At 37.2% G+C, this 26,825-nt stretch overlaps 1 protein-coding gene across 1 annotated transcript; it reads right to left on the bottom strand.

The window, feature by feature from the left end:
- Positions 1-1,776: 1,776 nt before the first annotated feature.
- On the bottom strand, positions 1,777-24,065 carry LOC127853563 (uncharacterized). The gene is made up of 6 exons (XM_052388157.1): positions 23,949-24,065; positions 11,278-11,530; positions 10,332-10,506; positions 9,636-9,752; positions 6,159-6,301; positions 1,777-2,203 (listed from the first exon to the last, which is right to left on the bottom strand). The coding sequence occupies exons 1-6, from the start codon at positions 24,032-24,034 to the stop codon at positions 1,874-1,876; spliced, it is 1,104 nt and encodes a 367-aa protein (XP_052244117.1). The 5' UTR covers positions 24,035-24,065; the 3' UTR covers positions 1,777-1,873.
- Positions 24,066-26,825: the final 2,760 nt, after the last annotated feature.

The following is a 26,825-nucleotide window of genomic DNA, read 5'->3' as shown; positions in this document are numbered from 1 at the left end:
AGGTGATTACACATATAGCAGTGATGATTCTGAGAATGTTGCCATGTTTCTTATCCGTGTAATCTAGAGTCCGTGGTTTAAGCATTTTTATCGCGGTGTTCAATAAAAGATATCTCAATAATCTTGTTTTTTGATAGATCTGTGGTTTTATTGCCCCTGTGTTCAGCACAAACCAATTGTCTCGTTATGATCAGATACTGTGCCGACCAATAATAAATAACACTATGGTGTCATACGCCACAGCAGGGACCTATACTTGTGATCATGGAGTCTAAGTGCAAGACTTAAAAAAGTATGTTGTTTCGCTTGCGGTTGTTAAAGCCAAAACGGGGCTCCCAGCTGGCACAGCTGCTGATATTCAGATCTGAATACTTAAACTTATTTAGACCTTATTCTTAACCGTTGCGCGTTTTACGATATCGGATTTTAGGCGGGAATAAAACTCAGTGAAACTATTCAATTTCTTACACAACATTAAGCATATTAACAGTTATTGAAATTAACAATATCAGCGACATCTTTTTAAAGACTAAACACCTTTTCAAGTATCGAATTTAACATGTCAATAAAATATATTAATACCAAAAAAGGTTTCATTTAATATTGTTCACATTAAACCTTTAAATGAAAGTGTCGCTTTAACTATTTTCCGTGTCTTATTAAGCCGCGAATCGTTTGCTAAAAACAGTTAACAAAAGGGGCTACACGTTCTAATTCTTAATGAAATACAAAAATAAGTATAACATAATTAATAACGTCCATAAACACACACAGCAAGATCAAAGTTTTAATGGAAAACTAATATGACATTCCACGTAAGTTATTATTTTCGTCTAAATCGAATACTATACATAGAGAAACAATGTATTTATAACCGACCAATGAGGTAACATTATGCAACTTTCAATTTACACAGTGCTATATGGCAACAATATGGAATTTGAACAGTGGTAGTGTTTTAAGGTCTGGACTATCATTACTTGTAAGTTTGTATAAACATTTTTCTAATGCAATTAGTAAAATAATGTTTATATTTTATGTTTAATAATTTATTGCATGATTATTCTGTGCTGTTATATGAATTTGATACCGTTAAAGCTTCCGACATGAATTCATGTCGGAACGATGCTATTGCAAAATAACGTTAAACGATATGAGGTCGATGTAAATCGACCTCATATTTATAGGAGTACCATAGCAACCAAATTTCATGACGTAGGTACACAATAAAATGACGTGCATACTCTCCATATTGCCATCTATCCATGTTTCAAGTTTCATGAAAAAATATGAAGAACTTTTTAAGTTATCGCAGGATCCACCATTTTCAGCAATATTTCTAGTCTATTTGTTGCCATAGCAACCAGAAATTCTTGACGTACGAACAAAATGAAATGACGTGCATAATCTCCAAATTGCCATCTGTCCATGTTTCGAAATGCATGAAAAAATATGAAGAACTTTTAAAGGTATCGCAGGATCCAGAAAAGTGTGACAGACTAACAGACACATCGGTAGGGGACAACAAATAGCCTTACTTCACGAATGTCTACGTTTGAACTTATTATACCTTTGCATGCTTCACAAAAAGTTTTAAAAGACATAATCAATGTTGTTCTTCGACATCTTCGCCATCTCTTTGAGAAGAAAAATATTGTGCACATATTTTATATGCAAATAGACAGTTCATGTATCAACAACGTCAAGATTTCGACCTTTGAAAGTCAGATGCAATCATCACATCTTATTGTTAAAATCAAATGCACAGTGCTCAGTAGGTATATTTGTTCATGAGAATCAAATATAACAATTAATGATGTAGAGTTAATAGTCCCTGAAAACAACGGATTGTTTTCAAAGAAGCTCTATTTTTTCAAAGAAGCATATCTTCTAGAAGTGGCTGAGCCAGTTTCGTATTAATGGCGTTCACAAGCGTTATGTTAGCCTTCTTTCCTATTAATCCATCCCAGTCAACCACCATCATTCCACGTGTATATTTTCCCGCTAATTCAACTGTCGCGTATACGTCACTGGTGCTACTGACCAATGAAGGATCGACAACTGTGAGCATCGCGTTCAGGTCACATGACCTGTAGATTGGCATTTTGCGCTCGATTCGCTGACGGTAGGCGGGTAATTTGACAATTGCTTTCATAAAGCGCCCTTTCGGAGTGTCTGTCTCCACCCATTTGTCGTAAAAATCCTGTAAAAATTATAAATATATGTCGTTAACAAGTGTTAATACTACAGTAATATATGACTATACATTGATCTAGGCCAGAATACATTTATTTTGCCTATGCTGTATGTTTGCTTTTTCACAAAGGAAACGAATTTGATACCGTCGACAAGTTTCCATTAAAAGCTACGTTTGTGTGTTGGTTTGTTTTACGGTTTTAAAGCACATTGATTTGATCACGAATCATGCATGTCTTTTTTACCCTTGCAAATCTAACCCAGTTATTGGCCATCTCAATCCTTGATTGATAAGTATGAACTTGTCAACTCTCTTTACCCTATTCTAGTTACATTTTTAACAATGCATTGCCATATTCAAGCCTTTTTAACACTGTTTACTTTGTACGATTGTTTATTACAAGACAGGCCCGGCCAAATCCTAATTTTTAAACGTAAAAAACACATTGTGAAAATCTCTAATTGGGTCAATTGATCATTCTTGCAATTTAAATAGTATAGTGACCAAAATAGTTTAAGTGTTTCTTGATAAATAGACTAGTACATAATAACAACAACAATATCAAAGTCATAACATTTTTTTGCAATACGTAAATATATATTGCGCGATTTTTAATGGCTCGCAAACCACGCAACGTCATTCGCTACATATTTGAACAAATGGCCTTAAAAATACAAACAAGAGGGCCTGAAAGGCCAAAAGTCGCTCACCTGAGATAAAAAGAAATGACCTGTTTTTGCAGCCCAAAATATCAATGGAACAAATGTTCTAACCAAGTTTCATGAAGAATGAACAACAAATGGCCCCTTGGCGGCCATGTTTTTTTAAAAGACCTGAATCATATTTGAACTCTTCCAAGATATGTCCAAATTTCATGAAGATTGGGCAACCAAATGTGTCTTCTAGACTGTTCACATGTTTTCACTACATACACATATAAAGAAAACTGCACCACTCCCTGGCGGCCATGTTTTTTCACTGATCACGACCATTTTCAAACTCGTCCGAGACATCCACATAACTAATGTTATGACAAAATTTCATGATGATTAGGCAAAAAATGCGACTTCTAGAGTGTTCACAAGCTTTTTACCATATAAATATAAGAAAAAAGACCCCCCCCCCTGGCGGCCATGTTTTTCTACCGATCCAAACCATTCGAACTCAACTGTGATATCCAGGTGTGGTAGTGCGGTCTCCTTCGCTTACGCAAACGAGTTATGTCACTCTGTGAGCACTTATGTGTTGCGGAAATATTTATTTGACGAACGCTTATTTCCGGTAAGGATGACACCACTGACTGGTTGCAATTCAATTAACTAAGGGCGTCCAGCAAGAGACGTCTGAATACACTCTAAAAAAAATATTTATATTATTAAGTGAAACCCAAAGCAGCTTTAACAAAAATAACTTACTTTTATTCCAAGAACTCGGAAAATGAAGAACAATGACAGAGAATAAAGAACAGGTACAAGCCAAGTCTAAGGAATCTAAGTATCGTTACAAAAATGAACAACATACAGCAAATACCTTAATGAATGTAAAAACAAATTCATAATCTGTAAAAAAAAATCTGATATAAATCAGGGCCCTCAATCCATTTTAGGGAAGCGGGTCGCTACCCATAGCAGGGGGAATTTTCGCGGCGTTTCCCTTTTTGGGGAATTTTTAACTTACTCTATAATTATTACATTTGTACATGTTTGCACTATATTCATTGCTTATTTCATAATTTAGTATGTTTGACAAGATTAAATTAAAATAGAATTGAGATATAATAATCATGAGACATCTATCTATAAAAAAAATAAATATATTATTTCTTTTTTTTAGGGGGAATTTTTCCCCCAAAAAGGGGAAAAAAGTATACTTTTCAGGGGAGGGGGGGAATGCGGCCGAATCTCGGCCGCGGATTTGACAGATTGAGGGCCCTGTAAATATTAGTTACTGTAAGTCTAGAAAGTGCTTCAAAAATCTGGTTTACAAAATAGATCTAACTTAATCTAAAGAACAATATTTATGGAGATAAGGAAACTTAAGTGAATCAAATGTAAAAATAAGAAGAATTTACTAAAGTTATTGAAATAAAATAGAGTCTTTCTAATTTAGAAAATACCAAATAAAAATAATCTTAATAATAAGAATAATGTAGAAAATAATGCCAAAATGTCTTGATGCTGGTGTTAAAATAATTAATAGTTTAATAATTTCAAAATTCCAAACTTTTTCAAGAGCTGTAACCCGTTACTATAGCCATATAAAGAACAAGAGCACCGCCTTGAGGGTGCAGACCGCTCATCTATTTTCTTTTTAAAGGTGAAGGGACTCTCAATTTCAATCACAAAGGAGGGAGGGGTGGAGTGAAGAGGGGTGTTTAGTGTGGGGGTGTGGACATTTATTACATTATCTTCCCAAAATGCGAAAAAAAATGCAAAAAAAAAAATCGGGGCAGGGGGGGTGGGGGGGGGGAGATTCTTGGGTGCGATGGTTGGACGGTATTTCAAAAATAAAATAATAAAAATAAATATTTGTGTTTTTTAACCGTTTAAAAAAAAAACTTTGGGGTGGGGTGGGGGTGGGGGGTAAAGTGTGAGGGTGTGGTGGTCATTTGTGAGATGACCTTAAAAAAAAATTAGGGAGGGGGAGGATTCGAGGGGGGGGGAGGGCACGGGGGATGGTTTGGGTGGAGTCTATTGTGGTATGTCAGGTAAGAGTAGTTTTGTCAAAGTATCGATCAAATCTAATCATAAATAAAGAAGTTATGGCAATTTTAGCAAAATTTAATAATTTGACCTTGAGAGTCAAGGTCATTCAAAGGTCAAGGTAAAATTCAACTTGCCAGGTACAGTAACCTCATGATAGCATGAAAGTATTTGAAGTTTGAAAGCAATAGCCTTGATACTTTAGAAGTAAAGTGGATCGAAACACAAAATTTAACCATATATTCAAAGTTACTAAGTCAAAAAAGGGCCATAATTCCGTAAAAATGACAACCAGAGTTATGCAACTTGTCCTTTTACTGTACCCTTATGATAGTTTGCGAGTGTTCCAAGTATGAAAGCAATATCTATGATACTTCAGGGGTAAAGTGGACCAAAACACAAAACTTAACCAAATTTTCAATTTTCTAAGTATAAAGGGCCCATAATTCCGTCAAAATGCCAGTCAGAGTTACATAACTTTGCCTGCACAGTCCCCTTATGATAGTTAGTAAGTGTTGCAAGTATGAAAGCAATAGCTTTGATACTTAAGGAATAAAATGGACCTAAACACAAAACTTAACCAAAATTTTCAATTTTCTAAGTATAAAAAGGGCACATAATTCTGTCAAAATGCACGCCAGAGTTATCTAACTTTGCCTGCCCAGTACCCTCATGATAGTAAGTAAGTGTACCAAGTTTGAATGCAATAGCATTGATACTTTCTGAGAAAAGTGGACCTAAACGCAAAACTTAACCGGACGCCGACGCCAACACCGATGCCAAGGTGATGACAATTGCTCATAATTTTTTTTCAAAAAATAGATGAGCTAAAAATGCCCTGCCCCCTAGCGGCCATGTTTTTTAACCAACCGGCATCATTTTCGAACTCGTCCAAGATATTATTAAGATGAATCTTCTGACCAAGTTTCATGAAGATCAGACAATAAATGTGGCCTCTAGAGTGTTAACAAGATTTTACTATAGCAATATAAGGAAAAATGCCCCGCCCCTTGGCAGCCATGTTTTTCAAGCAAACGTAATTATTTTTGAACTCATTCAAGATATCATTGAGACCAATCTTCTAACAATTTCATGAAGATTGGACAATAAATGTGACCTCTAGAGTGTTAACAAGGCAAATGTTGACGCCGCACGACGGACGCCGCACGACGGACAAAAGGCGATCACAAAAGCTCACCATGAGCACGTTGTGCTCAGGTGAGCTTAAAAACACGCACAACATAAAAACGTTGTCTCACCCAAGGTTGTCCTGTTGCCGCAGTGAGGTTGACTTCCCAAGGCACCACTGTCAGGTTCCGCCCCATTTCGCTCAGCACCACGAACGCCGCGTCAGGATCGACGGCGAAGTTAAACTCGGCACACGGTAAGACGTTCCCACGACCTGTAGATAAAATAAAACTAATAGAGAATTGAAAATTAAAAAAACAACACTTTCTTCGGCAAATATTACCTTCATAGTCTCATATTATTGTGAAGGAGCACGGCGAAGTTAAATAACAGTATTCTGAGTAGCGTACAGCTCTAGCGATCTTAAAACGAAAAATTGCAAACGCTCGGTGATTCTAAATTGAGAAAAGCTCCTATCTTGTACGAATACGTTTCTGGTCACATTGCGACGCGCAACTAAGAATGCATTGCGCTTTTTAATCGGCAGATCATTTATCTGTTAGAGACATCACTTAAATTATTTATTTATGTCAATAGTGTTAAAATAAAAGGCGCACCCACACAAAGTTGAACATAAGATATGTAAAGGTTTCTCACTCAAAAAGTGTTTAACAAGCCCAACAGGAGATTGAGAACATGAGCATGAGTGACTACAAATCGAATGCCGACCGATCAATTGACCAGTAACTTAATGTATCATCGCATATAAGTTAAATTCCGATTTTCTAATAACCGAAACTTAAACAAAATACGAAAACAAAATTAACTTCTTTATATCGTTTTTCGTTGTACTTATTATAAAACAAAAAACGAAATTGATTTCCCTGTGCATATTTTGTTTCAATTCATATGACAAAAATAAATGTTTGAAAATTGGAACGGATTGTTTGATCTCGTTTACCGTTCTTAGTTTGAAAAAACGGTATACGAAAAAAGAGTGGCGTTTGCGGGATGTGCTGCTGTCTTGGGGAGGTAACTCTTTAGTGGCTTTTTGCGCGTATTTTTCTCCCTTACATAATCCTTAATCACTTATTTCCATCAGCATGACTTCCTACGTGCTTTTTTCGTGGAGGTAAAGACACGCCCGTAAGGGACAGAGACGAGGATATTTTCATTTGTTTTTCCAGGTATTGTATTTTTCCAATTTGAAATGATCATAATCTTGACATCGAAAGGTTTTTCAACGTACCGGTATTTCATGCCGATCCAGCCGATTAGATAGGGCTATAATTAGACTCTTATGACACTTCTTGTTCTTTGCCCCTATGCTATGTAAATTCAGTACTTACTTTACAAAAAAAAAATTCGTTTTAATCCTATTATCATTGGGGAGTTACTTTCATTTTAAGAGCTGCAATACCCCGCCCCCTGAGTCCCGAATTCCTATTTGTATTTCCCGTTAGACCTGCATGACAATTTAAGGACACAATAATCGGCGGCGGCTGCTAAAATGTCCCTATGTTTTACTTTTAACGTCACCTTGCAAAATAGAATAAATAAAAAAATGTTTTAATCTTATGGAACGGTAAAGTGTAAGGTGTCTAATATATAATTTCCAATTCGTTCGATTAATAACAAATACATGTTGCATTTAACAACTGCATTGTGATATGTCTAGTGATTTTAGCTCTAAGACAAGAGTTATAACCAAACACCTTATATGAAACCGCTTTGCACTTGAAGAAAATGAAATTAACTTAAATATTATTAATAAATGTGCCAATTTAATAACTTATTAAACAACATATTTAATGTTCCTGAAAGAGCGCCCAAGATATAGTTAATGCTAACAAGATATATACATTCCAATGATATTATTACGCCGCTTAATATTTTTTCCTTTAAACGTTACGTTACTTAAAGAAGGCGAATTTCATGCGTCAAGCCTATAGAATCTACTTGCACTCATTGAAATGTTCCGTTTAAGACCTTGGTTGTCTCCTAAAATGAAACTCGAATGCCATTATAGAAAAGTGTTTACATTTGTAACAATACGTGTATGATTTGCTGAGCCCATGATATATATGAGGAGCGGAAAAGTGTATTATTTTATTCGTTTTATACACATCCAGTTCATTTTAACAGTCCTTCAAAAATTGGACAAAATCTGTACACCAAACAAAAACGTTATTAAAAATAAATAAAGAAATTTGTAACAACGTCAGTGTTGTAACTTATAAAATAAAATCCATTGACATAATGTACTATACTTAGCGTTGATTTTTCTGTTATTTGAATAATGTGTTCTCGCAAAGAGTTTCAAATAATTTTATAATTTTTATAAGCAAATTTTCTTTATTCTATAAAGGTAGCACCAAATATAATCATGCTGATAAAATTTAAAAAGAACTCAGTGCATGAACCGATAGCTTTATAACAAAATAAATTAATACATTCAGGGCCAGTGTCGCAGCCTACATTTGCAACTTGTTGCAAATCACTGGTTGGATGCAAGAACTGCATGGACACCTGGTACGAGAGGCACCGCCAGCCAGTTACCCGAAGTGTATGAGCCAGGACGGCACACGACGTGCCATTACAGGGCTTTATGAGGCCGTGCATGCGCTTAGGAATAGTTCACCATACTAATTGAATGTACATGTGTATATGTTTAGCAATAATGTGGATTTTTTATTTCATTTCTTAAACAGATATGAATACAGTGTAGTAAATAATTCGATTTGTGTTTATTACTTGAAGAGAAAGGCTACGCCGAACAAAGATATTTTATTGTGCAATGATTATTGTAATGCATGTTATACATTAAATCAAATCCAATGACTTGAAACAAAAGCAGGTATGTATATTGGTATATAACTTTACTGTTGATCTATTCATTATTCCATAAGACTAGCCAAAAAGAGCTGTGCCAAGACTCGTCTAGTCTTCCTCTATAATACATGTAATAGTGAACATTTTATTATTCAAAACAATTGTTTCAAAGGGAGGAAACTGCGCACTAAGATTAATCATGAGTTATCATCCAAATAAAGCTGCGCAGCGCCCCTCGTTTTCCGTTTTCCGTGTATCGTTTCATCAAATCAAGAACGATGAATGAGAGCAGGCGCTTTATTTCAATTTTCAAATATTGATTTTTTAAAATTTAAATTGAAACGAAATAGGAATAGACATACACGTTTCGTGTTTTGTTTTGTTATTAGTAAAACGAAAAACGATATAAAAAAGTCGATTTGTTCTTTGTTTTTTGTAAATGTTTCGCTTATAAGAAAATCGGAATATGAACTAATATGCGTTTATTTTCGTGTTTCGTGTTGTCGAATGCAAAACGAAAAACGAAAAGACGGTATGTACACGGACCGATAGGGCTGGTATTCACATAGCCCTTTATAAAAATGTTATCTTTATTGCCAATCAAATGTTTTAGGCTTTCAATTGAATTGTTTAACAATATTTACTTGTTAAATCATGGCTACCAAAATTAACCTAATAACAAATACAAGCCAGAGACCTTAAACTAGAAGTTTAAGAAATTATCTTAAGTTTATCCTTAGCAGCTTGTAAATATGGACTCTGGTCAATATGCTCACCTTGTGTGTTTCCTCCCATCACCGTGATACTCTTCAACTTCTCGCCGAGTGCAGGGTCCTGACGCAAGGCAAGGGCGATGTTGGTCAGTGGGGCAAGGGCAACCAGAGTAATCTCCCCTAATAAAACAAAATGGCGGCTTAAGCAGGAAATCTGGAAAACTCGTTTTCAATAGATTCTATTATATGCTAATGATCAATTGAGACATTTGTTGGGAGTTTGATACAATTTCTTTGCGCAAGAGCACTGGGAGCAGATTAACGTACATGCATCTGCTTACGTTTAAAACACGGTATGTAGTTCAAATGTATAACTTTCAACCATACATCGTCATATAATCCATAGCAACGTGCAAAAAGAGGCGATTAAACTGTGGATACTGTTAGATATTAAGCCGAGTGTTACAAGGTAAGGCCAAGGTATAACAAAGGTGTAGTACTGTTTGTTTTGAGTACATAATGTATACATATTTGAGCACAGACATATTTAATTTTACGTATATCTTAGAAATGAAAAAGAAAGATATAAATACACATAATGCTACTAAAATATTGGATATTTTTTCTCTTTTTTTAGTTATGTTTTCTTCATATAATCATTGTCAAACTGTGATCATCCTTCGAAATAACTGATCACGCTTAGGTCAAATTTTGATGTTTCTAGAATGCAGGTTTGGAAATAATGAAAAGACGCCTTACCTGGATTTTCATTGACAAGTCTTATTATGGCTGATACAGCATGCTCTTTTTGCGCTTGGTCCCTGGATACGGCGATGTCAAGGTCAGCATCTCCGAGGCCGTCTTTCCCATGGTAATGGGTGGCGGTGAAACCTTCAACCACCATGGCGCTACTGGCGCCCCTGAACACTGGAATCTGTTCGTAAGGCACATAGTCGTTTTTTGCTTCTTTTCCAAAACATATAAGAAAGAATGTGCATGTGGAATTAAGCCTTAAGTACAGGTGCTTACAATAAAAGTTATGTGTATACAGCGGCCATAGAGCGAAGCGTTTGTGCAACGTATTTCTGCAAAACCCAACTATGCAAAAGCAAACTATTTGCTTTATTGATAAATTTCATATTAAACATTTTTAAAAAAGGTACGGAAAACTGCATGATAAAACCACCCATATCTCAAGTCTTATGTAAGTAAAATAAAATGTTTGTGGGGAAGTGGCTTCAAAAAAGTGATCTACAGCAGACTTACTGCTAATTTACGGTATCGCAGACAGCAATTTTAAGGTTTACAAATAATATTAAGTTTGTCAACAAAACATTGAAAACAAAGAGAACCGTTAAAACCTATGAATGAGTCGATATAAGATAAACAAGCAAATTCGTTGAATTGATATCCCCCGCCATTATACTTCTAGACACAAAAGTTTTCTGGACGAGTGGACAACGCCAACGTGCACCATCCTCTTATCCATATATATATACTCAAACCAAGTTTCAATGAAATCAGCCAAAGCACTTCCAAGATATGGCTCCGGACACAAAAGTGCCGGACGGACGGACGGATGCAAAGACGGAAGGACGGAAAGACGGACGGACGGATGGACGGACAACGCCAAAACAATATCCCTCCGCCTAAGACGAAACACAAAGGATTGCAGCGCCAGTATGAACAGAAAAGTACAACTTACGTCCAGACGTCCCCACACTGTAAGGATTTTGAGAGTGTTTAGAACGACCTGGTCAACGGGCACATTTCCGGCCACGCACGTGATTGCTATGACGTCAACGTCCGGTCTCGAGAGCGCCAGCATAAGCGCCTGTGCGTCGTCAACTCCCGTGTCAACGTCGATAATGTACTTGGATTTCATCATTGTAAGCCGATAACTTGGGTATTGCGAACTTCTTTTGGAGGCAGGTGATTGCGATGTAGTTCGAATACAGCTTTAAATAAATTATAATGTTAATACATGTAGTTAAAACAGACGTTTAAATGCAGCCCCTCGTGCGGAAGGCCCGATAAACTTGAAATATGTGCCTAAGATGTGAGCTTGAAAATATACACGTATATAGTTAATCACAACAAACGATTTTGCCGTTCTTAATTAAGAAGTAACTATATTCATAATTGTAATAACTTGTTACGGGTAGAGTAGATCACAGTCCTCGGAATCTATATGTATGAATGCCTCATAATTCATTTATTGTTTCAACAGTCGTTTTACCCGGTCAAGAACTACAGTGCGTTCATTATTATTTGTTTATCCAACCACATTAAAACTTCATCTATTACAGGACCACTTTTAAACGATATAGCTGCGAGGAAACATAATTATTAGTATCTTGCACCCAATTGCACCTGAAAGAAAACAGACGGAACACTCAAACTATGTCACAAAAATGACATGTCTGTCTTATCCTTTTACCTGCATTTACACAAGCAATGTTTCGGTCTATAGCTTGGTGTCTGTACATAAGACAAAAATGTGTGTGTTACCACTAACCCGACCGACCCTAAATTGTTGTTCCGATCGTTAACTTTTGTTGTATTGCAGGTCGAGTGTTCAATCCTGCTTTTCTAAATGTAATAGAATTACTTCATATTTCGATCAAATTATCTATATTCGAGCATACACATGTATTCTTAAATTAACTTTCTATTTACTAAAATTTACTTAATATATAATTTAACATAGTAAAAAACACTCTTTATCAAAGTTTACAAATTACACAAGCTATAACTGTACATCAATAAAGTAAATGTTTTTCAAATGTTTTATCACTACTGGGTATATAATTTAAGTTAAAGATATGGTCGATTTCTGCATGTAATTACATGTTCTTACATTGGGTAGAGTGAACAAGTGAATGAAAAAAAGTTTTGCCGACATACCTACCCTACTTTTTGGCGATGTTAGTGAAAACAATAGAGACATTGACCTACACACTGAGTAAGCCCGCGTGTCCGTGCATAACAGACTGGTACACGGATGCCCATGCATACTGATCCAGACTGACAACGCGCCAGATAAAATAGACACACATTTAACACAGTGAGAAGTTATTTTGATTTATCGTATTTCAACCATGTTTAAGATATCCAGTATTTGCTGTTGAGCTAAAAGACTGAGACTTACCAACACAATTAAATACATATATAAAGGGATGAATTTGGGAAACGTTTAAATATTACGTAGTAATTAAGTATTCTAATAAAGCAAAGACTCACCGTTATAAATTGAGCTGTAAATCATGAATTCTAAGGTTTGAGATCTTACGTACAAGGTTTCAACATCAACAATACTTAAATAATCAAATGATTCACAGTAACACAAATTAATGAAATGCAATGAAAGAATCCATATGAGCGCTACATTTTTGGGGCAGTCCAAAAACCACTGGCCAAGACAACAAAACCATTAACATTGTGTTGATAGTGTATGCTTTAAATTCTAATGATATAGTTTTCTTTTGGTAGTAATGCCATAAATATGTTATGTTAAACACTGACAGGATAAACTAAACTAAAATTAATACAAATACATCAAATGTTGCAATTAATTAAAGACGCAATCATTTGCAGAGTGTTATTACTCTAAGATTTCCAACACTTAAAAATAAGTATTTACATCTCCGAAAATTTAGATCCAAACAAGAGATGTGTTCGTCAGAAACACAATGCCCCCTACTGCGCCACTTTGAAATAAAATTTCTATTTATCATTTGCAAGTATAGAAATCATCTTTCTTTAAAGCTTATTACTTCCCTTGGATTTTGTCCAATCCAAACGGGGGGGGAGGGGGTCTGTAGACAGTCAAAAATGACCCAAGTCAGACATCACTGACAACCAAGGCAAGTGGTTTATCAAAGAGATCATAGCCAGAGTTTTTGTATCTATGGACATAAGTCCACAGGTATGTAATGAACTCTACTATTCACAAATTGGTACAGGAAAGAAATGATAATTATATCATTTAAAACAAACATTTGACAAATCAATCATTTGAGTTATAAATAATCAAAATAAAAAATCTGTACAGTAACTGTGAAAATAACTTAAATTTTTGGTAAGGAAATACATAATTTGAGATTTATAATAATATAAATTACTTCCCTTGAAAATAATTGTCGCTAACGAATCTCTATTTTTAGTAGCAAATAATTAAAAGCCACTACCGTGACTGTAGATTCACCACTCAAAACGTGCAGCTCCATGAGATACACATGCATGCCAAATATCAAGTTGCTATGTTCAATATTGAATAACTATTTCCCTTTAAAGCGTATTACTTCCCTTGGATTTGCATTTTTGACCTTATACCTTGAAGGATGACCTTGACCTTTTATCAAGATGTGTTTGTCAGAAACACAATGCCGCCTACTGCGCCGCTTTGATTTATTTAACAAAAATATATAAATTGGCAGGTCAGATAATTATGTCCATTTAAAGCTTATTACTTCCCTTGGATTTGTTTTTTCGACCCCGTGACCTAGTTTTTGACCCGGCATGACCCATATTCGAACTTGACCTAGATATTGTCTAGATACAACTTCTGACAAAGTTTCGTAAAGATCATCATCGTGTTTCCGGTCGCCATGTTGGCTGTTTGTAAATAAAGAATATATTAAAGCTTCTGAAATTAACCGCCAAAGTTACAGGAAAACAGAGAGGCCCTGCAAGAACAGAGAATTCCAAATCCACTACACTACCGCTATTGATAACTTGCCCGTCCATGACTAATTTTTTTTCTTTTTCGTAAATTCTTTAATAGCACTATTTCGGACGTCATTTGGTTTTCGGAAATTTTTTTCTTGGTTTTTATATTACAGTATATAGCAACTACCAAATGACTTAACATAGCATTATTATTTATTTATATAAACTTTTTGGGTTATTGACCTGTGCGGTGCGTGTTATTTATGTTATACTGTCAGGTTATTAACGGCATTTAGATTAAATTTATATATATTGGTTGATTGTCCCAGGATTGCGTTTGTAGTAATTATTCTTTCTTTATACCTTGTCGATTTCTTTTTCTCATTCAATTCCTACAAAGTCCTCTCACAACAAAACATCCAAGGGGCAGAGCAAGAACCTGGCCCCTTTACTAGGGGAGGCACTTTCAGGGTTAGATTCCCATCGTCTTACTCACAACATCATGCCCTTTAAGTGCCTCCTCCAGTCAGTTGGAAGCGTAGGCCCCATTATGTCTTTTTTCACTATTTTTCAACTGGCCTCGTGTTTGGCTAAGGAGCTTCCTGGACTCGTTGAGCGGACTGTGCCTCTTGCGTCCGGTTGCATTTTACTGCAACTCAAGTCCGCTCAGGCGCTTGCCACCCTACTCTCTAGGGGGACTTTCCACCTTGGCAGCGTCGCAGTCCGGGCCTTATCACCTTCAAACATGAGGTCAGTTTCAGGTTTCATAGCAGGGATCCCGGAAAGTCAGGAACTCATGGAACTTCAAGGAAATCTTATATTTAGCCCTGCGATTCCCCTTTCCGAACTCTCTATAACTAACTTGGAAAGGGTTAACCCCTATCGCCCTGCGCCCCCTGGCTTTCCGAGACTGGTCAAAATAACTTTCCTTACATCTATCCCAGTCCCTAACAAAATCCTTGTGAAGGGCACGAATATTGCCCTTGACATTCGCCCCTGCCCGGTCCAACCTGCCCGGTGTTTTAACTGCCAGGGTTTTGGACACATAGCCAGCAGGGGTAAATGCTCCAGTTGCCGCTGCGCCGGAACTACTTGCCAGAGAAGGTGCACCAACAAAACACGTTGGTGCGCCAACTGTGGCGGCCCGCACTCTGCTTCCTACCAGGGGTGCCCCTCCTATAAGAAGGCTGTCACCTTAGCCACCTTCGCTCATTTTTATGGGGTCACCTGGTCCGAGGCGGAGAGCAGGCTATTTATGCCTGACACTGCGAGCCACAGCGTGGGCGCCCGTAACACAATCAACACAACCGGTTCCAAGTCATCAACCAAACATGCCTCTGCCGGTATTATCACGCCCCAAACCGAGAGGTCATGTCCTTTAGTTGAGGGGCTAGTGGGTAAGAGTACCCCCCCTCAACCTTTAAATAGGGAATCCCCCCCCAAGGTTACTATTGTGGAACCGGTAACCAAACACACACCCGATTTATGCACCACCCCCCCTGTATCGCCTATCCAGGGGGATCCACCCACTCAGAGACGCCCTCCTGTGGCTACCAGGGGGTCCTCCCCGTCCACCACGTTGACCGACGGTGCTAGCGACACCACCTGTAGTGGTCCTACACTGTCGGACGACTCTATGTTTGATATCACGGGGAGAGACTCTCTGGTGTCAGTGCACTCCAGTATATTGGAGAACCTTTCTATCTCTGGTATCTGTGAAATAGAGGAGGAACCCCGAGTTAGTGTCCCCCCTAACCGTCCCAGAATGGTCGACTCCCAGACATCCCCAATGAGCTCCCCTTCCGACAACACCAGCAGACGTAACTCGTTTGCTGGGGACTCATTTATTAAAATCAAGGATCCGCCAGCAACAGGTCCCACATATAGGAAAATATATCTCAGCGAGCTGGCGGATCTGGTTGCTGAGATAATAAAGGACCAGAAAAGGCCCACTGGGAGTCGAGTTATATCTTACATTTATAACAAAATTGATTCTCGATTCAAAAATTGCAGAGAATCAATAACAAAGGTTATCCCCCCTGATAAAATTTTAACTAATAAAATCCATTCTGGAACTGGGGATCCTCCAATAGTAGTAGCAGATCCAGGATGCCCCCCCCCCGGCCAGCGGTACCCTCCCCGCAAATAAGAAACACGTTCGGCTTGCCAGGACCCCCGCGAAACTCAAAGGGGCCTGTGCAGGCCACAAACTAGGAGTTAAATCTCCTCACCACTCAATAAATCAGATTAAACGAAAGTTAATTTCACACCACTATGGACAGTAACCTGCAAATAATTTCATTCAATGTTGGTGGTCTTTCCGCCAACAAATTTACTGAATTAAAATATTTTATTGACTGCAACCCCAATACCCATATCATATGTTTACAGGAAACTAAATTTTCAAATGTTTCTGTAAAACAAATACCAGGGTATAACTGCGAATTTAAGAATTATGTTACTTCTAACCAAAATATTGCTGGTGGTCTTGCCATATATATTAAAAATACAATTAATTATGAACACCTGGGAGTGAACAACCAATTTAAATCTGATGGTAGCACTGCTATTGAGGCATTAGCAATAAAATTGGTTATTGACAAGAACCGGCCTCTTATCCTGGTCAACTTATATTCAAGAGGATGTGATCTTGAAACCCTGAACGGCCTCTTTAAGGAATTAAGGACCATTAAAGGACCCTTTGATGTAATATTCACAGGCGACTTTAATGCACATCACCCTGCTTGGGGTTCCATAAATTCAGATGCAGAAGGTCGGGCGGTAATAGAATGGTTGGACGAGAAAGATCTTATACTGCTCAATGACGGTTCTCCAACCAGGCTTAACCCCACTGGTTTAAACTCCCACATTGACCTTACTGCTGTTAATGCCAGGATAGCAAGTGCGTCTGCATGGGCAACTGTTAAAGATACCATGGGATCTGATCACCTCCCACAACAGGTTACCCTGCTCAACTATATTGCACAGGGAACTGAGGCCCAATGCTCAGGGGAGCAAAAGTTTTTATTGGAAAAAGCTAATTGGGCTCAGTTTAGGGACCTCTGCTCAGATCTCTCCCTTGCAGATGTTCACTCCCAGGATCCAAATCTGTTTTGTATTAACTTAACCAGCAGGATACTGTCCATAGCGGAATGTAGCATACCGGTCTCCTCCGGCAAGGTCAAAGCCAGAAATAGGGTCCCGTGGTGGAATGAGGCGTGCTCCAATGCGGTACAGGATTGTAAAAATGCTTTAAAAATTCTTAAAAAGAACCCCGCTGAGCATAATCTTCTTAATTATAGGTCCCTCGAAAATCAGGCAAAGCGGGTTATTTTGGACGCAAAAGCTCAAAATTGGAAAGAATTCTGTGATTCAGCTATCATTAATAAGAAAAATACTAGGGATTTTTGGCAAAAAATTCACAGAATTAAAGGAAATTCATTCACCCCTCTACCGCTACTTAAATACAAAGGCGAAATTGCCACTACCCCAAGGGACAAGGCTCAATTTTTGGTACGACATTTCCAATCTGTCTCCAGTGACTCAAACCTTCCCGTTGAAACTCTGAATTATCAAAAGCGGTTTGAGACTGAGCACCGAAATATTTTAAATGAGCCTGGGGATAATAGCACGCCTCTCAATTTACCTTTCACTATTACAGAATTATTAAGTGCCATCAACAGCAGGAGCAACACAGCCACGGGGCCTGACAAAAGAGCATATTTAATGTTTAAAAATATGCCAGCTATAACTCTAAAAATCTGGCTTAACCTATTCAATCAGGTGTATAGGACAGGCAGGATACCACCCGAGTGGAAGCAGGCCACAGTGATTCCAATTCCTAAACCCGGTAAAGACAAAAATGATCCAAACTCATATCGTCCTATAAGTCTAACATCACATGCAGGTAAATTACTAGAAATAATAGTCAAATATAGATTAGAACACTTATTGAAATCAAATAACATACTAAACCCCTTCCAGTCTGGCTTTAGGAAGGGGCGATCTACTCTTGATCAGCTAGCTAGATTACAACATGATATTCTTTCTGCAAAAAATCAAGGGCAATCAGTATTAGCAATTTTTTTGGACCTTCAGGCCGCCTTTGATTTAACATGGACCTTCGGCATACTAAAAAAGCTAGCTGACTATGGAATCACTGGATACTGTTTCCACTACCTCAGAGCATTCCTAGAGGGCCGTAAAATCCAGGTTAGGGTCGATGGGGAGTTATCAGAGGTAGCCATAACTGACCGCGGAACCCCTCAGGGGTCCGTAATATCCCCAACTCTGTTCTCCCTCATCGTAAACGGTCTACCTGATGCCGTAAAAGACTCAGGAATGGTTATCTCCCAGTTTGCCGATGACTCAGGCACTTGGTTAAAGGGGTCTAACATGTTACGCCTGCAAAAGAGGGCTCAAGCAGGCTTAGACTCCATATGGAAATGGGCAATTGAATGGGGATTCAAAATTTCTCCAACCAAAACAGTAGGAGTACTATTTGGCGAACAATTTCAGCACTCTTTGGACTAAAATTTAGGCGGCACCAAAATTATCTTTGAAAAAGTGGTGAAATTTCTAGGTATGTACCTAGATAAACAGTTAACTTTTACTCACCACTTCAAATATTTGGCAGAAAGGTGCGAAAGGGACCTAAATTTAATGAGAATGTTAAGAGGCACAGGTTTCGGATCAGATAAAAATAGCCTCTTAACACTCTACAAGTCCCTTATACGTCCAAAGCTAGATTATGGAGCCCAAATCTATGCATGTGCTAAGCCAAACGCCCTAAAAATGGTTGATGCCATTCAACACAAGGCCCTAAGGATAGCTCTGAGAGCCCTAAACTGTACACCGGGTGCACTGCTAGAGAAGGAGGCCGGTGTGTTACCTCTTGACTTGCGTAGAAAACAACAGTCCCTCAATTTCTGGGCCAGGGTTAAGTCTCGGCATGGTTCAAACCCCGTTAACAAACTTGTCGGGACTGGCACCTTCGTCAAGGGGAAAATACTTAAGCGTAAGCATGTCGCCCTACCTTTTGGTGCGAGTATTAGGACCCTGGTTGAGGATGCCGGTCTCGACAAGGTACATGTAGCAGACCTGAGGCCCTCCAAGGCCCCCCCCTGGACGCTTGGACCCATTGATGTTGACCTATCACTCTCTAATAAAATAACGAAAACTGACTTGCCACAACTAATCAAGTCAGAAGCTCTCTCTCTTATAGATAATATGTATGCTGAGCATCTAAAAATCTACACTGACGGCTCCAAATGCCCTAACTCTGGTTTGGTAGCCAACTCTTTTGTAATCCCTTCAAAAAACATTAGTAAAACGCACAGGCTCAGCAACAATCTCTCTATTTTTACAGCAGAACTTTTGGCAATTAAATTCTCTCTGTGCTGGATATTGGTCAATAAACCTACTAAAACTGCTATTTTATCAGACTCAATGTCATCTCTTGAGTCCATAAAAAACAGAAATAGCAGATCTAGGCCTGATATTTTAGCTAGCATTTTGGAACTTCATCAACAGTGCCTAGATAAATCTTTAAAGGTCACATTAGTATGGTGTCCAGCACATGTCAACATCAGTGGGAATGAACAGGCCGACAGGGGGGCCAAAGAGGGCCTCTTGAGGGGGGCCGTAGATGTTGGGGAACCCCTGGCACCTTCTGAGATCTACTCCCTGACAAAGAAATTTGTTTTGGGCGAGTGGAATCTCCGGACCGACAATTTGTCTTCCCGTCGACATACTTTTACTAGGCCTGCGAAAACCCTCAGGCCGCCTGACAGATACTCAGCAAGCATTGTGCTTGACAGAGCCATCACGCGCCTGAGGATGGGAACCACCCTATTACCCGGTGGCGCAGGAAAGTATGTCCTCGGTATAGACCCTACATGTCCTAGGTGCCAGGAACCTCTCACTGCGCCCCACATGCTGCTACACTGTCCTAACCATAAGGCGCAGAGGGACCACCTCGAAGCTGCATTGCACTCCCATGGACTAGTTTTTAACCTTACCAACGTGCTAGACCCCAAGGGAGCAGCTAGGGGCCCGGTCTTCTCTGCCCTCGCCAAATACTTACTAGATTGTCAAATAACTGACAAAATCTAGGTCATTGGGGGAGGGAGAGCAGCCAACACCCACCTAATTATACAGTCTTGTGACTGTTTTCTTTTAAAAATGTGTAATCTCTGCACAAACCTGGTGTAATCAAATAATTGTGTTGGATTTGTGTCGCTTTTACACAACCTTTATTTTAGTTTTTAATGGGTTTATTGTTCTACCCCGCCCTTTCTAAATCAGGCCAATGGCATTGACCTGGTCTTCTTTATTTTAATATATTTTTTATGAGAGCATGACGTTAGTCCACCATTTACATTTTTCAGTTTTTTAATATAATCATATTTTATGGCATTTCTTACTACAAGAAAGGACGAGGCTGTCCAGTAACCTGGGATTGTTGGCTGCATTGCACCCCCTCCCTTCCTCTTTGACACCCCACCCTTTCCCCTTCAAACTGGAAGAACCATGTCGGACTGGAGTGCACGGTGCAGGGCCTTATACCATTATAAACACCTATTTAGCCCTATCTAGGACAAAGTATTGTCGACCTTGTTGAAAGTATTAATCTTGTACCTTGAAGTACATTAAGGATTATTATAACTGCTATCTTGTGTAGCAATTTCCTTATTTTTGTGAAAACTGCTATTTTATATAGCAAATTGCCTTAATTTTATTATTATTGCATTAACTCATGTTAAAATTGCTACTTTTATAGCAAATATCCTAATTTTTATATTAAATTGCTATTTTATATAGCAAATTGCCTCGGTTTTACTGTCTAATTGTCATTTTGGATACCATATAAGGTACTTTAGTATTATTTCCTCCAATGTTATCATCAGTATACTAATAATATTGGATAGATTAGAGCTTTTTGGGTTTATCTTAACGTATCTAGGTAATATTTGGTCTTTTTACCATTTTACATCTTACCATTATCAATTTTCCTTCAATAGTATACAAACTATTTTTCATTTACCGTGCACTCCCTCTGGTCCAGGGGAAACAACCATTGTAGACTTCATCATCACAATTACCTCCCTTAGTACAACTGAGTGACACCACCCCTGCTGGCTCTTCTTTTCCCCCTCCCACATCGGCCTACACTTCCATAAAATCTCTCCTTCTTTCAACCCTCCAGGGTGGCAACATGTATTTTAAATATATAAATGCATATAGTCCTGTACATATTGTAAATAATGTACATCTTGTACAAATTTAGCTGTTTTTGTCTTATTTTTAACTGTATAGTACATTGTCTTACCCTTAATTTTTATGTGGCCCTATGAAGGTGACCGTTTGGAGACACGTAAGTTATTGCCCTTAACATATAAGGGTTTATTACTAAACCCACTTTTAAACATTGTTTTAATGCCACTCTGGGGGGATCTCTCTTTTCCATAGCCCAATCCTCCTTAAGTTCCACACAGACAGGGTCTTATGTTGGAGCATTACGGCTATATTCCCTGTCTGCAAGTGTTCAACATTGAGCCACATACATAAACTTGTACTCATTATTTTTTTAACAACTCAATACTCAATTGCAATATTAATATATAATTGAGAGTTACACACTCTATGTGATATCATATATTGTCTTTTTTTTCCTTTCCTTCTCATATAATTGCATTTGCACATGCAACTTCACTCTACATTTGAGAGCTGTTAAATCAGGCCCTGGCATCCCTATTAATAAATGTTCTTAGATATAAACATATCTCTCTTATGATTAGATCTTGCTGTTTGGCGTTTAGTTTAAACTTTAAACATACACATAAAAATGGTACTTGACTATGCATGTAAACATATTGTGGCAATGTTCAACCACTTTGTGATCTGGAAAACCCTCAAATATTATTATTTTGTTACACAAACATATTACACATCTGTGTATTCCTTTTTCTATAATTAATATATTAAAATAGTCCTATTTGGATTCAAATTTTTAAAACACAGATCACAAAGTCTAAAGACTCCAACAAACCCATTGCAGTATATACTGAACAGTGGGTCTGGTAATGATGCTGCCACATACAACAGTATGTGTGTTTTCACCATCTTTACTTATAAAAATTGGGCTATTCTTTCTCTCTCTCCTCCTTAAAAAAACAATACAAAGAATAACATACAATAACAACATCATATGAATGATAATAATTAATAATAAGTACAGTAACGTAACAAAAACATAGTAATCTTATACTATAAAACAACTCCAATTTCTTTTGGATTAACTCATTCTTTTTCTTTAATTTATATTTTTGCATATAAACCATTATTGTTTACTTTTTCTTAAAAGTACAAAGTCAGCCGTGGGAAAATCTATTTTAAAACGGATTGACCTACTGGCAATCCTTAATAAGAAATTTCGGCCAATCAGCGCCATCGTTATATAAGCGCATCAACCAATTAAAACGCCGCTTTTTTAACCGCGTTAGGCCTATCCACTGTAGAGCACTGCGTCTTTTTAACGCTTCATATAAAGGTTATATATTTTTAAATCAATAGATTTTTATTAAGGCACCGCACCAACACTGCAAAGTTTTATATTTATACCAATGGTACAGCCCAGTAAAATCGGGCTGTCCATTTTATGGCCGTTTTCGGCTTTTTATGCAGAGTTCTATGTTAAGCAGTGTGCTCGGGCAATGGTTTTTAACCGAAGTCCCGAGGGTAAATAACCCCATTAGTTAGTTCGTAAAGATCGGATGAAAACTAATTGAATTAGAGAGCGGACACGAAAAGTGTGACAGACTGACGGACAGACTTACAGACAGACGGACAGTGCGAAAACTATATACACCCTTTTTCTTCGGAAGGGGGCATAAAAATATTTGTAAAATACAGGTGTTCAAAAATTAACAAGCAAAAATAAAGGTGTTTGAAAATGTATAGACTTAAAAAACAAATATTGTATTGACGATCGAATTCGGGTATGCACTATGTAGACCGTCAATTGTTTCGACGAATAATAACAGGTGCTTGTAAAATTACATGCCGTTTAGTATAAATTACTTTTATATATGTTCACTTTAAGCTGTTGGGTGAAACCGTTGTCTAGAACCAGCTATACATAGTAAATTACGTAATAACGCAATTGTAAAGATCCGTTTCATTAAGGCATTCGTCCTCCAGGTTTGATGTTCTTAATCCGATTGTAAAACAGCATGATCGAAGTATCAGCAGATAAGCGTTACGGGATATATTATAATAAAAAACAAGTTTAAAATAAACATTCCGAACATTTAAATCATTAATTATGAACGAAAACCCGTACGTCCGAAAATTGACAGTCACGAAAACTAATTATTTTGGCTAAACGGGGGTGTCCGAAAACTTACAGTAATTACGGTATATAAAGCTTGACTATTATTACCAAAAAACATTATGAAGATACTGTTTTGCCCATCCAATATATACTATGCCCAGCGTGTAACACCTAAATGTATTTGTTGCATTTCTACTTAACTGAAATATATAGAAGTATTCATTTTATTATTAGTGGTCTGTCACCCATATGAGTTAGGTCGTAATTTAGAACGAGTCCGCGTGAATATTGATTAGAAGGTGGCAAGTACAAAACGATATGCATTCATTCTACATAGTGATGACATTCGATGTGCGCAAAACCATCAATACCTGTATCTGGAAAAAATCCAAATAAAATGAAAGTACGCGACTCTGTTCACAAGAGGAGTTATAGATAGTTTCCATAGACGAGCCATATATCTGTATATGGATTTTATGGAAAGAACGTAGGCAGTAAAGCAATAAAATTTTTAATAAAGGTAGCACTATAGAGTTTTTAGCCTTAGTTGAATAAGACCGGGTTCATGAAAATCGCTGCAAAATTGATGAAGTTATGGCTGTTCAAAGCGATGCTTCCTGTTTTTTGGGGTTATTTCGAGTTGAATACCTTGTTATATATATATATATATATATATATATATATATATATATATATATATATATATATATATATATATATATATGATATAATATATATATATATATATATTTGATATATATATATATATATATATATATATATATATATATATATTTGATAGTGAATTATTTTTTCGGAAAAGTTGATTTTTCGTTACAATATGATTATTTATCATTCAAAATGATGTTTTCACTAATTAATAGCATAGCCACACGCTAACCATCTGTGTTATAACGTAAAGTGTAATGTAAATCAACAAGCAAAAATACAAACAAAAGTGTATCAATCAATTAAATTTTAGCTAATTAATGCTGTCCTTTGAATTAAAAAGATTTAAAATCGATTATTCACCGTTTAAATCAGTGAAAAATAGCAGTTAAATTATTGATTAAGTACGTATTGAACGCCATTGCGATATTATTCTCGCGAAATTCGGATTCCAGGCACTTCAACCATTTACTTTCACGCGTGCTTAAACCCTTAGTTATGGTCATATACGACCAATGTGCGAAACAATGGTGCTTTTTCATTAACGGTATTCTTGTACAAGAATACTGCTTATACGTCAAGTGTTGAGAAACTAATATTTTACACTTTATTCTTTTGAATTTAAAATTCTAATACAAAGTAGATTTGGTGGTTATAGGCCTAAGACATTAGCAATTCGTCAAGAGCCTTTAATGAAAGAAATGGGCAGTCATGAAATGTAGACCTGACAAATGACCAAGTCAAAACAAAGGGAAGTAAATTGGTAAAAACGGCTAAAATTCAACAACAAGCAAACAGACGAAATTCAACCTACCGAATTTAATTGTAGGTACAGATGAGTAACAAGCCAAACTTGTTAGTGCAGTTGTACAACACTACAGTATGATTATTCGATTGAAATAAAAATCTTAAACGTAGCCTAGATACTAGTCTAATCCATAAACTGCATGCATACATGTCATGATGTGAGATTGGCGTAGGTGTGCCCGCGTTGCAGTAACCGTTCCATATCAATAACTCGCAATAGTTTTCAACATCGGGTCCTTCTTATTAAAAATCGTACAAAGCATATGATTGGTTATGCGCTGAACTACAAATCTTCGGATCGCGGGTTCGATCCCCGGCTGGGCCACATGGGAATTGTTCATCAAAACCTTTAGTTTAGTTTAAACCTATTTATTTAAGCTTGATTGCATCGAAAGCCTCAGGCTTATAGAAACGCTCTCGAGTCCGATTCCTGTGCCTATAACCAGTACTTGGTGTCTTTGGGGAAGATCTAGAGTACGCTCCCCGAGAGGGGATCGAACCCGTGACCTCCCGATCCCGAAATCTTTTTACCGCAATCCTCCGCCTCCTTCGTATTCAAGAAGAGTAGTTTGCTTACCGTAATGTTACCGTAACTTATTTTAGAAGACAAGACTTTGGTCATAACGTCCACTTTCCTGAGTGGATGGTGGCATATTAAGACTGGAAATGATTTAAAACAAGAGCTATCAGAGGACAGCGCGCTCGACTATTCGAGTGCTTGACAGTATAACTTAAGCCATCATGGGGAAATTGTTTATATTCAATAATTTATTTGACGATCTTTCAAATTTAAAATATTTTTTTTCGGGGGGAGGGGGGGGGAGGGGCAGGGATTCTGGGTTGGGGCGTGGGGTATTGTTTGGGTGGAATCCATTGTGGTATTCAGGTAAGTGTTGTTTTGTCAAAGTATTAATAAAATCTGATCATAAATAAAGAAGTTATGGCAATGTAACTAAAGTAATATGCATATTATAATGGAAAAAGGGCCATAATTCTTACAAAATGCTTGATACAGTTGTCTGCTCTTGTTTATAGATTGGGGTCATGTTGGTAAGGAAGTTTGCAAAATATGAAAGCAATATGTCAAGGGACATTGAAAATATTTGAGGGGGTACGCAAACTTTAACATAGATTTATCAATAATATGCATATTCTAAGTGAAAAAGGGCCATAATTCTTACAAAATGCTTGATACAGTTGTCTGCTCTTGTTTATAGGTTGGGGTCATGTTGGTAAAGAAGTATGCAAAATATTAAAGCAATATGTCAACTTAAACATTTGCACGCTCATGCCAACGCGAGTAGGATAGCTCCACTATATATATTTCATATATAATAGTCAAGCTAAAAAGGTTAACCCAGCTCATAATTGTTTGTGACTTTTGATTTCATGATTTATCTTATGCATCTGTTTTGGCGTAGGTAATGTGATGCAGAAAGAGTTGAAGTTATCATTTAAGAGAAGAAACATTGAATAATGTAGCTTTGTCTAGCATGTAAGACATATTCATTGACTATGGCGTAATGTAATTCATGATTGTTTTAATGTAATGTACTTGTTTAAGGTTAATGTTGAAAACAGAAAGTTGCATGATATTTAGAATATATGGTACATTTTAAACATACAAATTTGGCACATAACGCAAGGAATGAGAATTAAAAGGGAAGAATGAAATTAATGATTCTTACTGCCCATGGTAGGCTGTTTGAGGTCAAGTCAATGAGTTTACATGTGTGAGTTGAATTTAGATGCTATTTCATTTATGTTTACTT

The sequence above is a fragment of the Dreissena polymorpha genome, chromosome 12 (assembly GCF_020536995.1).
Source record: "Dreissena polymorpha isolate Duluth1 chromosome 12, UMN_Dpol_1.0, whole genome shotgun sequence".
Taxonomy (NCBI): domain Eukaryota; kingdom Metazoa; phylum Mollusca; class Bivalvia; order Myida; family Dreissenidae; genus Dreissena; species Dreissena polymorpha.
This window is presented reverse-complemented; position numbering and strand designations above follow the sequence as displayed.